Genomic DNA, 12,301 nt, shown 5'->3' with positions numbered 1-12,301 from the left:
AATGATGTCAAAGAATGCACAGTCTAATTTAAACAGCAGAGTGAGGGGTGACAATACATAGGACACCCGGGGCTATGAAGAAAAAGAGTTGGAGCCAGAAGGAGATATGTTGCATCTCAGTGCCTCTTTAGAAAGGTTGCTCCCAACTTGTGAGGAGGCTTCTTCATTATTCTTATGTTTATATAAAGTAGATAAATTGTGATTTAGGGGAATGCAGTTGAGCAAAAAATGAGCTGTGTATGATGCCAGGATGTAATTTTGCAAGTTATAATGGGATGCAGAATGAAATAAGAGTCTTCAGGGAAATGAAATACGGATACATTTTCAATGCACACAGGAGTTGGACTGCTGTTTCAAGTTTATGAGTTAAGTGCAATTGCTTGTTCCATCTGATAGAGGTGGGACAGCTTGGTTCACCAAATTATGCAGGTTTTTTTGCCGGTAGATCTGTTTTTACACTTGTTAATATTTAATAAAAAAAATCCTTTCAATACTTAGATGTCATTAGGAATAGAAATCACTACTAGGAACTCTGGCATCTTAATGGAAGATACAGGGATGTGGTGACACTGGTAAGACAAATGCTGGAACTGTAGAACAGATGTGCCAGCTTCCTTTCTGTTCAAGGCAGGAAAAACTTGGCTCTGTTTCTCTTGGAATCAGTTACACAAAAGAAAAAGAAAAAAAGGAAAGGAAGGGGAATAAATACCCTTGATGATCAGCATGGCAGGTGGGCAAGTCTTCTGAAGAGTTTTCTGTTCCTTCATCATGCACATATAGGAAGCTAATTACTGCTTCTGTGAAAAAGTGTGCCATGCCTCAGGTGGGAATTTGCAGCCCCATATCTCTGAAGGTGCTGAAAAGAAAACTGCGTTTTTCTCCTGCATTGATGTTAATTGCAGAGGGGGGAAGACAAACTGAGAGGCATACTGTGATGTTTAAAACCACATGCATCACAACAGCATGATGACATCTGTCCATGTTTTCAGTCATACTTGTGCATTTCCGAGGAAATTAGTGTATTGCTGACTGACTTTGTGGGCAGCCTGATTAAGTGTTGCTACTGCCAGTTTCAAGTGTGTCTCTTTTGCTGTTAAGATTCAGATTAGGATAAAGAAATCAGCTTTTTCTCCTCCTTCTCCTCTTACCCCTCCCACTTTTGTGAAGTCCCTTAGCCAAAACCAACAAATGTTTTGCCAAGTGATATTTAAAGGCTTTGGTGGAAGCCTTTGGTGACTTGAGGCAGATCGTCAGCATTGTATTGCTCACGTGTACGGTCCTTTGACAGATGCACTGGGTTTTTTTCCCCAGTGAATAACCAAGTGAGATGACACTAAGGAAAAATCACACAGTGTATCATAGCTGGAGAAATATTTTTCTAGATGAACTATAGCACTTACTCTTTTATGTCTCCCTAAGCATTCAGAAAGAGTGTTTCTTCGAAGGTGTGAAATGATTGCTCACTCTTTTTCCTCCTTCCCCCCCACCGCATATATTTCTAGGGGTAGCATTTATCTTCATCCTCCATCTCAAAATGTGAACTTGCACTGTTGTTTCAGGCTGTGGTAAAAGAGTCTGAGCAGCTGTCTTAGAGATTATGTGAATCTTGTTCCAGTTGGTATAAATTAGGTGTAACCACAGTCCCTGCTTTCTTCTCCTTCCTCTCCCCTACCTCTCAATTAAGTGGCTTGTGGAGTGATCATCCTGAAGTAGTTTACAAGCTCTGGCCTTGCATGGCTGTTGAGACTACTCTGGAACTGAATCTGCTGGTTGCTGCACATTTTTTTCACTATTGTAGTTGGTTTTGGAAGAACATGTTCATGTTGATCATGTACAGAATTGAAACCAAGAAGAATAACACTGAATTTTTGGGCTGGAGTCCTGGGCTGGAGATGACTCAGAAGAGTCTGGTTTTCTGGGCTGCTGGATCTTCTGTGTTGTGTGAAAGAGGAAACTGTTGAGGAATACATTCAGTATAGGTATCTCAGGTGCAGCTGCAGTGTGAGCTGCAAATTGAGCTTTGGATGGTGGGAACCTGAAGCAGGAGGCTGTGAACCGTTGACTTTTTGCATAAGAAAAGCCATGGGGACCTTTGGCACAGCCAGGTAACCAGACACTGGGAGACACAGCAGGAGCCAAGGACTCAGGAGGAAGAGCAAGGAAGAGTGAAGACTTGCTTGGAGTGTGAGGGTAAAAAAGCCCAGGGGGTCCTTTGTTCTGGATCCCTCCTCAGAGGCACCCCCTTGAGCTGTTTCTGTGTTACTTTGCTGTGAATAAATGGCTTTATGGAACTATGGGAAACCTGGTCTGACTGTGTGAGTGGTGTGTGTTGGGAATCAAGTGGGGCACCTGTCAGCTCTCTGGAACCACTGCAAAAGGGCTTTGGTCCCACCAGTTAAAGTCTCTGGTGGTGTGAATGTGACTGTGTGAGTGCCTCCTGAATGGTCAGACAGGGAAGTTTCCTTAACAAGACACACCTGGGCCTTAAGGGACTCAGCTTGCTCTGTGATTCTGGCTGTGTCGTCCCTCAGCCAGGAGTAGTGGTAGCAATAACCTGATGCTGGAGTTGCAAGGGTAGAAAGCTTTTGTTCACAGTGCACTGGGTAACTCCTGAAACACAGTTCAGCAGTGTGAAGAGTATTCAATCCTTGCCACGAGGGAATTAGCCAAATGTCTCTCCTCCAGAAAACACGAATGTAGTGTTTGTTGTCCCTCTTATACTGTCAGAAAAATTATATATGAATCCGTCTCCTACCCCTGTGCTGCCTCCTTGACTTTGAGGTCATAAATTTGACTGTAGACCATTCTGTGGAAACCTATGGTCTCTTCCTGCCTGTCCCTGACCATCCAAGATGGTTAGCAACCAGTCTCATTTGCATGAACTTGTTGTTCTTGTTTGCTGTTCTACTAATTTTATTATCCTCCAGCAACTTTTGCTGGAGATGATGATGATTATTATTATTACACATTACTGGTTTCCCTAGCTGCCTGCCTGCAGTCTGTATCCGAGCACTGAACTTCAAGCAGATATTACTGTTTTAATTTAAATGCTAGTAGTCCTTGCCAGCTAGGTCAAGTGCTAGTTTATTTTACAGCTCAAAGGTACTCTCTTATTTTTCCTGTCTGCTTGAAATTGTGTAGTTTACCAAATTTACTTTCTTTTCCTTTGGCTTAGAACTTCCGTCTGCTCACTCAATTCTACTTCTCTGTTGATCTCCAGATCCAGGCCTGTCATTACCGTGGACATCTCCATTTTCCTGCCCGTATCTATCAATATCACAGCTCCTCAGTGCCATGATGGCTTGCAGCCAGTGAACTGCCTCAATGTCACAGCATGCTTTCGCTTCAGCGGCAAGCATGTTCCTGGAGAAATAGGTAAGGTACCTCTGCCAGCCCTGGGCAGTAACAGGTTGACCTGGAGTAAAGGGCTCTCTTTGTAGTCAGTAACAGAACCTTTATGGGAAATAAGTAGTTTCAATTTGAATGTGGAGTATACAATTCCAGAAAGTTGGAGGCTCGAGAACTTCATTGGGCACGTTTTTACCTTCTGATGAGGCTGATGTAATACCGAGGCAGTTTCTTCCTCAGTGAAAGGAGGGAAGTGTGTCCTTAGGCTTGCTACAAGGATAGAGAACACAGCCTTCAAAGTTTGTGTTCCCTATTTACTTCTTGATAGATAATACATTTCTGAATCCATATCCTCCATCAGCGTTATCAGAAAGGATATGAAAGGTGATTTGCTCTAGATTAATAGTTTTTGAAAGTCTACAAGGAGCTCTTGAAACAGATATGAGAAAATCCTTTTCTGTGCATCAGTTTACTTGTCTGTAAAGTGACTGTAAATAGCCCAGTCTTAGTTAATCTCTGTTAAACACGTGGAGTTTCTGAGGTGAATGGAATTGTGTAACGTGTAATTGTGCAAACCTTTATGTCTTTGCTCTATTAAAATACTACTTATGACTTTTACATCCCAGTGTTTACAAGTCTTAGATATTGTGTGAAGTCATATGGGACAGATACAGCATTTCCAAATATTTTAAGGCCTGAGTTAATTTAGTTCATGATGTTTTACCTTTGTCATGCTTAGGAATGGCAGAGGACTTGCACTGTGCTGTTCAGGGAAGATGTCTCAGCTTCACGTCATGCTCTGTCTTGATAGTGAGCTGGGGGAATCAGTGTCTCCTCCTGCTCTATGCCCTGCCTTTTTGAGCAGGTAGTCGAGAAGGGTAAGTTGCATCTGTGCAACCCAGTATGCAGAGCTTGCTGCAGTATTTTGGTTTTAAGTAAGTCAGAGAAATAAAAGGCTTCTTGCTACTTCTTCTGCCATTTACATGGGGTGAGAACTACAAGCAGCTTGTGACTCTCACCTGAACAGCTCAAAACAGTGGAATTACCAAATTTAGGGTTCCTGTGTATTCTAATATACTGATGCAACTGAGACTTGAATTTCTATTTTTGCACTTTTTCCTTCTCTTAGATGACACTAAGCAGATAAATACATGCTTTGATAAAATATTTTTTGTACTGCCTGATACTCTGTCGATTAAGAAAACACATTTCTGAGGGATTGTTAATTCCTCTCTGAAAATCACCAGATAGATTTTCTGAATATCTAGCTGTTCTTGAAGTACTGTTTCAAATGTTTCCTTTACTTTAATTTCGTATCTCTGGACCTGTGGCTAAGAAGTGAACTTCCTTTTTTTCCAATCTAAGTATCTGTTTCCCTCATTTACAAAAGATCTGTCTTCCTGTTCATCATGTCTTGTAAGAGTTGGTTAAATTTCTCTGTGTTGTCTTACAAACTGTACTTCTGATGATTTATTGTGGTGAAAGGACATAAGCATCCTCTTTGGTGAGTAACATCCATCTCATTACAAGAAATTTTTTTACTATTAAGTAGATTATTATAAAACTTCCAACCATTGTCCTTTCATACAGTGCTTGTAACAAAGTGATTTGTCTTGAAAACATTGCAGCCAGAACTATCTGACTGTATAAAATCTCTTCAGGGTATGATTTGGATAAAATATCTCAAATGAGCTTTTAGTTAGTAATCTAACAGGTCATTTTAATTATGTTGCAGTTGAAGAATATCAATTAACAAAGGGTGGAACAAATAATGGAAATATTGTAATGGTTCCTCTCCTGTGTGGTTAAATGTGGGGGAAAAAACCCCCTAGAATATCCCTGTTAATACATCGTTGTCCAGTTCAGACTCTAAAAGGCACATGGAAGTGTTAAAATGCTATGCCAGAATTTTGGGGCTAAGTGTTGGGATTGGGATTATTTCATCTTTGGGTGTCTGGGGGCAGTCTGTAAAGTTAGATGGTGAGAATGCGGTGCTTGTCTGGAAAGTCACTCCCCTAGGGCTTGTCAACGTTGATACTCGAGATTGCTGCTTACTGGTGAAAAGCTCAGCATTTGTCTTGCTTTTGGGCAGCTGAAGTTGGTCGTCTACTGCATAATGTTTAGAAAGTCAAGCTGAACAGGCAGGCAGCATTCTTCTGTGGCAAATGTGTGCCTTCAATGCTGATTTGAATGTGTGGCTATCTTGTTAACTGTCATGTGAAGGAAAGTCATCTTCATTTAGCACTACCTCACGCTTGCATATAAACATTCCCTATCCTTCTTTTGCTGCTTCTTTTTCTAGTGGGAGTTGCAATACTACTGGTCATGAAACAGCTGTCTGGGGTTCTGTGTTTATGGACACTGCTTGATACTGCCACTGACAATACAATTTCCATGAAGTTGTTTCTTTCAGACTATGGTCTTCAGAAGTATGAATTTATTGCTGAAATGTTTTTATCTGAACAAAGAGCCATGGCCAAGGGAAATGTGCTCTGTACTGTGTGCCACGCATTGCCTCAGTGCTTGCTGGAGAGCTGAGCATCTAGTTGTATGTCCACTGACAGAGACCACCTCCAGTATGTCTTGGAGGTATGAGAAATACAGTATTTTAAGTTGTCACTCTGTCACCTCAGAATCTCACTCAGGCTGTTCCTCTTTCACTTAAAAGGCCATTGCTTTGTCTCCTGTGAGGTCTCTGTATTGCCAGGAAAGGCTGGGATTAGAGACAGGCCTTTCCTAGCTTGAATGAGAAGCTTTCAGCCTCTTCAAACCATGCACTTCTGGGTGACCAGGACAAGAAAAGAGACTGCTGCATCTCTGGGCATCAAGGGTTGCTTCTGCATTCGTCCCTGAAGGAAAATGGAAGTAAACTTGGCCCACAGTCTGGATAATTTCCTCTAAAATAATAACAACAATAATAATACTGCCATTATGAGAAACAGGTGAATTTTAATGGCTATGAAAATGAAGGGTTTTGGTCATTTGACTAGAGTTAGGCAGATACATTAGAAATTGCTTCAAACTTTCTCCTATACTTTTCATTTCAGATGTGCATCGCTTGTGTGTTGATCCGTTGCTAGGGTAGTCCTCACGTCCCTAATACTGTTGCCTGAAAGACTGGTGCAAAATTTAGCGTAGGATTGTTTGACAGTTTCGCTCTATTTGAACATGTTTCTAGGACTGAAGTAACATGCCTAATCCGAAACTTTTCGGAAGTGGACTCTCCTCTTCTTACCTGTGTGCAGCTGTAGTTTGGTGCAGGAGTTTTATTCTGTCTGCCTCTTATTTTTCCAGTCTATTCAGATACAGGCAAGTCAGTGTTACCTTCAGAGTGCCTCAGAAACAGGCATGCTGCAGGAATGTGTTCAGTGTATGGAGCAGCGAGGATGGCTCCCAACTTGGAGCCAGGGACAGCACTATGAGAGAGGATTTGAAACAAGGTTTGAAGTAATGGGAAAAAAAAATCATTTTGGAAGAGGATGGAGGGAATATCCTATATATATTCTCATTTTCTAGGGTATTTTTTTTAATACTGAAGAATTTTCTTTGCAAGCTAAGTTCATGAATTATTTTCTCCTTGAAATTACTGGCAGAGGCACCAAAGAAACACATTCCTCTTCTGATGGCTTTTTGTTATTATTTAGTCATTTCTTCATTTTTTTCACATGCTGCCCTTCCCCTTGACCCCCACAAATTGGTACTATAGCTAGTAGTTTAACAAGCACTTACAGATGTGCTTGTTCCTGCTGAGCATTTTGCCTCCTGCTGTTTGTGTGGTGTGTCATTATCTGAGTGGGTGAGGATGGGATGTGCTGAGTGGCTTAGAGTGTGTAACCCCTCCATTAGTGCAGTCAACTGTGATTTCCGTTTTAGCTTGGGGGATACCATGGCCTGATCTTAATCTCTTCTAACTCCTTACTGCTTCAGGGCTGCCATCAGCCATCAAGGATGACTCTTGCATCGTGAGTACATATATGGCATTTAGGATGAAAATCCACTGTAAAATGCCTGCTGCCATTTACTTGGTACATCTCATACTGGCTGGAGTAATTCACCTGGTCTGCTGGGTGGGGGTACTCTTGCAGGTATGACCAAAAATTTCTCAGAGGGAGCTGTTATCGAAACTTTTATCCGTTTAGCTTTAGTTATGGAAAAGGAATAGTCATTAGAAGAATTGAGCCCTTCTGAGGTCATCAAACCCATGCCGGAGTTTTATTTCGATTGTATGAAGTTGGGTGGGTAGATCCCCAGAAAAAAAGTGAGAAAACTTGCTTAAAGCTGCTGGACAAATGTTTGAAGGCAGTACCTGGAAGAGTTAATTTGCTGCAAAAAACTTGCCTCCTGTTCTTCTACTGGAGTGAGCAGGAGGAACTTAAACCACCAGCAGTGATAAGTTTGGCCAGTTATCTCCTCACTTGGGTTTGCTTTTAGGAAGCAACAAAACTGGGGAGGGCGAAAAAAAGTATTCATGATATTTCAGTTTTTCCACTGATATGACTTCTTTGAATACAACATAGAAACAAGTTGTGATAATAAAGGGGAGGCAGGGAACCGTATTGATTGGACAGTGTCTGGGATCTTTAATCAGAGGCCTGGCGCAGGCCTCACATTGGGATCCCTTTCCATGCCTGCAGTGAGGAATTGTTCAATGTCGCTAATACGTCACACTATCACTGGAGACTTTACAAGCCTCCCTAGGCACCCCTGCAAGCTCTGCACTCCTTTCTTCCTTTGGCCCTCCTCCTTTGAAGAGGGCTGCATTTGTCCAGAGGGCTTTTTGCCTCTGTGTAGCAAAGCCTGGGTTTGCTAACATGTTTTCTTGTCTTTAATTTTGTGATATTGGTGCAGATCTTGGCATTGCTTGCATGTATATGCATATGAGATCTTGAAATAAAAAGGGAGACAGTTGGGGATGGGTGTGGGACACCTTAAGAAAAGAAAAAAAGTTTAGGATTTTAAGCAAGCTAAACCCTGTCTTTCTAATAAGGTGATGCTTTTTAGTAGGACTGAGTAAACACCACTTTAGTGAGAGTTTTTGGTCATGAGCTTGTGAGTTTGAAATATTTTCAAGACATTATCTTTCTAAGCAAGTTATTCTACCAAAAGCAAACAAAAAAATGTTCAGGTGAAGCCCTGTGATGGTAGTTAGGCTGATTCCCCAGTTATGGCTTTTCATACCACTTAAGGTTTGTCTGGTTTCTATGCCCTAAGCTTTTAGTCAGAATGCAACACACTGCAAATGAAGTGAAGCTAATTTGAATTGTGTGAGTTTATAAGTGTTCACAGAGACTTTTGTGCCAAGAAGGCTAAAAGTGAGAAAGTTCATGGGTTGAGATGAAGGCAAGGTAATCATCTACAGCAGTCTTTAACAGTCTACAACTTCCTCATGAGGGGAGGAAGAGGAACAGGCTCTGATCTCTTCTCAGTGGTGACCAGTGACAGGACCTGAGAGGCTGGCATGCAGTTGTGTCAGGAGAGGTTTAGGTTGGATATTAGAAAAAGATTCTTCACCCAGAGGGTGATTGGGCACTGGAACAGGCTACTCAGGGAAATGGTCACAGCACCAAGCCTGACAGAGTTCAAGAAGCATTTGGACAATGCTCTCAGGCACATGGTGTGACTCTTGGGGGTGGTCCTGTGCAAGGCTAAGAGCTGGATCCTTGTGGTTCCCTTCCAGCTCAGCATAGTCTGTGATTCTGCAATAGGTAGAGCAAAAGCCAGTGCACACAAACAAAGAAAAAAAGGGAATTCATTGACCACTTCCCATGAGCAGTCAGGGGTACAGCAATCTCCAGGAAAGCGTAATGGTTACTTAGGAAGACAAACATGGTCACTCCAAACGTCCTCACCTTTGTCCTTCTTTCCCCTACTCTATATATTGAACATGATGTCATATGGTATGGAATATCCCTTTGCTATGTCCCAGCTGTGTCCCCTCCCAACTTCTTGTGATCCCCTAAACCTACTCACTGGTGAAGCAATGTAAGAAGCAGAAAAGGCCTTGACACTGTGCAAAGCACTGTTCAGCAGTAACTAAAACATCCGTGTGTTATCAACGCTGTTTTCAGCACAGATCTAAAGCATAGCCCCTTACTAGCTATGGTGAAGAAAATTAACTCTATCTCAGCCAAAATCAGCACAGTACTTCAAGTAGCAAATAAGTTTTCTTCTGGACACATACACATCCAGTGACATAGCAACTGGTTGTGTTGGAAACAAGATTTACAAAGAGACAGCTCGTAAGTCTTGGGATATGTCTTCTATAAACTGCCAGGGATGTGTAACATCTAAGAGGGCACTGCTGAGTGCAAGGCATCGACCTCTAGTTAAGGTATAAATGCTGTGACTGCAAATCAAAGAAAACAATTGTCAGGAAATGCCACATCATAGTTTACATTTGCATAGTTTGTGTTGTTTTAGAAGAAAAACAAACTTGAAGCTGCTGCTGTTGTTTGTGTGGTTTTGCTTTTTCTGTTAGCAACATAGTTTAAGCATCTTCTGGGGTTTTTTGTATTTTTTTTGGTTTGGATGTTTTGGGTTTTCTTTTTTTGTGTTAAATGTGCGTATCTAGATGGATTCTTACCATTTCCTGCAGGAAGGATGGGCTGGGAATAATAGCAACACAAAATGTGGGAGTACATTAGTAATTGGATTTGGTTTTATGTAGCCACGGGAAACTTAGTGATTGATTGAGGTCTTGCAAGGGTTGACCTTTCTTCAAGCACACTAGGAGGCAACAGGGTCTATTGATAGGTGGCTAGAAAATAACTATTGTTCACTGACATCCTTTGTTTTCTTCTTCTTCCTTTTTAAAACAGGTTTGAATTATAACTTGACTGCTGATGTGGCAAAGAAGGAAAAGAGCCATCAACCCAGAGTTTACTTTGTGACTTCTGGAGAGACAGCAGGGCAGATCACAGAGAAGTTACAACTGTCATATATGCAGGAAAAGTGTGAGCATTACCTAGCATATGTCAAGGTCAGTTCATTCCTGTCCTTGTGTTGGCCTTATTACAAGTAGTGCTGCTTGGCCTCAGATGTTTCGTTTCCTGACAGGTGGATGAAACTTTTTGGGTGGAAGCTCAGAACTTCTTGCTTGGCATCATTTGTCAGTCTGAGTAGTATCAGGCCTTCAAGACCTCGTGCCAGGAAAATGTATTTTATTTATGTTTGATCAGGCAGAGGGGGTTTCTTTCTTCTTTTGCCTTGCTTTGTTGTTACATATGTCATACCCAAGGAGGTAATGTCTTGTTTTGGTAGGAGCAGCAGGTTTAGTGTTTAGTTTTGTGTAAGGTCTGACTGCACAAGAGGTTGCTGACACACTGTGCATAGGAACGGCAGAATAACATGGGGTGTGTAATGAAGTAATTGGGCTCTTGGATTTGTAGAGCCCTGTGAATTTCATCTGGGCTTGAGAGCAGCAGTGGGATAACTTAATTTCACCTGTGTCATGGTCCTAGGGATACAGAAGGTGCTTTCTAGACCTGTTGAGACAAAGAAAGGTTCTGTTTTTCCTGTGACAAACTCTTCATCTAGGGCTTGCTAGGACTGTAGTTATCTTCACTGGGCAGCTGTTGTTAAAGAAATGTCACCCAGGTGCCATTTTGTTTTCAAAGTAAGCACAACAGTTTTCTTCCACACTAAAAATCTATAGAATGGACTTTAAAATTATGTAGGAAGGACATTTATCTTTTAAACGACAAATGTCTTACAAATACTAATCTGTATCACCATTCATTACATACTCTCCTTACTGAAGGGCTTATACCCGTAGATGAGTGTGACTTAAATCAGATGGATATCACTTGACACTGTCTTGTTTTGAGAATACAGCATGCCCAGATTTCCTAAATGCATAAAGTTTTCCAGGAAGCCTCTTTGTACCTAAAAACTGTGAGAACGAGAGATAAAATTAATCCTTCGACTTTATCAACATTTTGTGCATGGCTGTTGAGAGACAATAAAATAAATAAAGGGACCAAGGAGGAAATGCTGTCCTGTTGTGTGGGTCTCAGGGAAGAGATTAGGTGTCTTCCATGGCTTTTTGTTTCTGAACAGCCTTTGCTTTCTGCTGTGGAAAAGCTTGTTGAAGAAAATGTAGACCTAAGAGATGACAATTACTTAGAAAGTATGTCTCTGAGTTTACTGATTCTGGTCTTTCTCCAATGAGCACATCTGGTTAGACTTCAGTGTATTGAGTTTGTATGAAAAGGAGTCATATGCCTTCCTATCTTAATCCTATAACCCAATAATGACTTCTTTCACGCTAGCTCTTCTTGTAGTTTTTGGATACTACACAGAATTCATTAGAAAGCTACATATGCCCAAGAAACTCTTTAAATAATTTAAATGATTACGGGAATGCAAAGGTAAAAACTATTTTTCTGGAAAATTCCTGGGAAATTGGATTTTTATAGGAAAGAGAAACATTTAAACGTGTTTAAAAATACCAACAACTTAAAGCAAAACAGCTGTTTAACAAACAAGGCTACTGGCTTTCCATGTGATACAAGCAGCTATTTTTCACTGTTGGAAGAATAGCAGGAAATGTTTGTTCTTGTGAGAGAGAATGCAAAGTAATGAAGAAAGATAATTCCTGTGCTTTCATTGGAAAGGTGATATGATCCACAAGACTACATGACATCAGAAGCATCAAAGAGAGCCCTACACACTCTGCAGGAGTGGAAATGGTGTCATGATCTTTCACTTCTATCCTTAAGTAGCAGCTAGTAAAACAAAACCCCTGAAAAACAAAATAAAAAAAAAACCCTTCACAAACTCCAGCCGGCATTCTCCTTGATTGCATAGATTTGTGATGGAATGGGTGATAAAAGATGTGGGCTTAAAATATACAAAGTATTTCACTTTGGCTTTCCTTTTCCCTTTTATTTACTGTATGCCTGATGAATTCCCTTCCATGGCAAATTGAGTTGTTTGCAGTTGCATCCTTGAT

General features: G+C 41.1%; 1 protein-coding gene across 5 annotated transcripts in view; it reads left to right on the top strand.

Moving 5' to 3' along the window:
• The window catches only part of ITGA9 (integrin subunit alpha 9), a 226,393-nt gene that overhangs the window by 40,534 nt on the left and 173,558 nt on the right, over positions 1 to 12,301 (top strand). For all 5 annotated transcript variants that reach the window (XM_064667569.1, XM_064667551.1, XM_064667536.1 and 2 more), the window contains 2 exons: positions 3,221 to 3,375; positions 10,167 to 10,327. In XM_064667569.1, coding sequence (XP_064523639.1) covers positions 3,221 to 3,375; positions 10,167 to 10,327 — 316 coding nt within the window. The remainder of the gene's footprint in view (positions 1 to 3,220; positions 3,376 to 10,166; positions 10,328 to 12,301) is intronic.

Source organism: Pseudopipra pipra, chromosome 1 (genome assembly GCF_036250125.1).
Source record: "Pseudopipra pipra isolate bDixPip1 chromosome 1, bDixPip1.hap1, whole genome shotgun sequence".
NCBI classification, from domain to species: domain Eukaryota; kingdom Metazoa; phylum Chordata; class Aves; order Passeriformes; family Pipridae; genus Pseudopipra; species Pseudopipra pipra.
The sequence above is the reverse complement of the archived record's forward strand: the minus strand, read 5'-3'. Positions and strand labels throughout refer to the sequence as shown.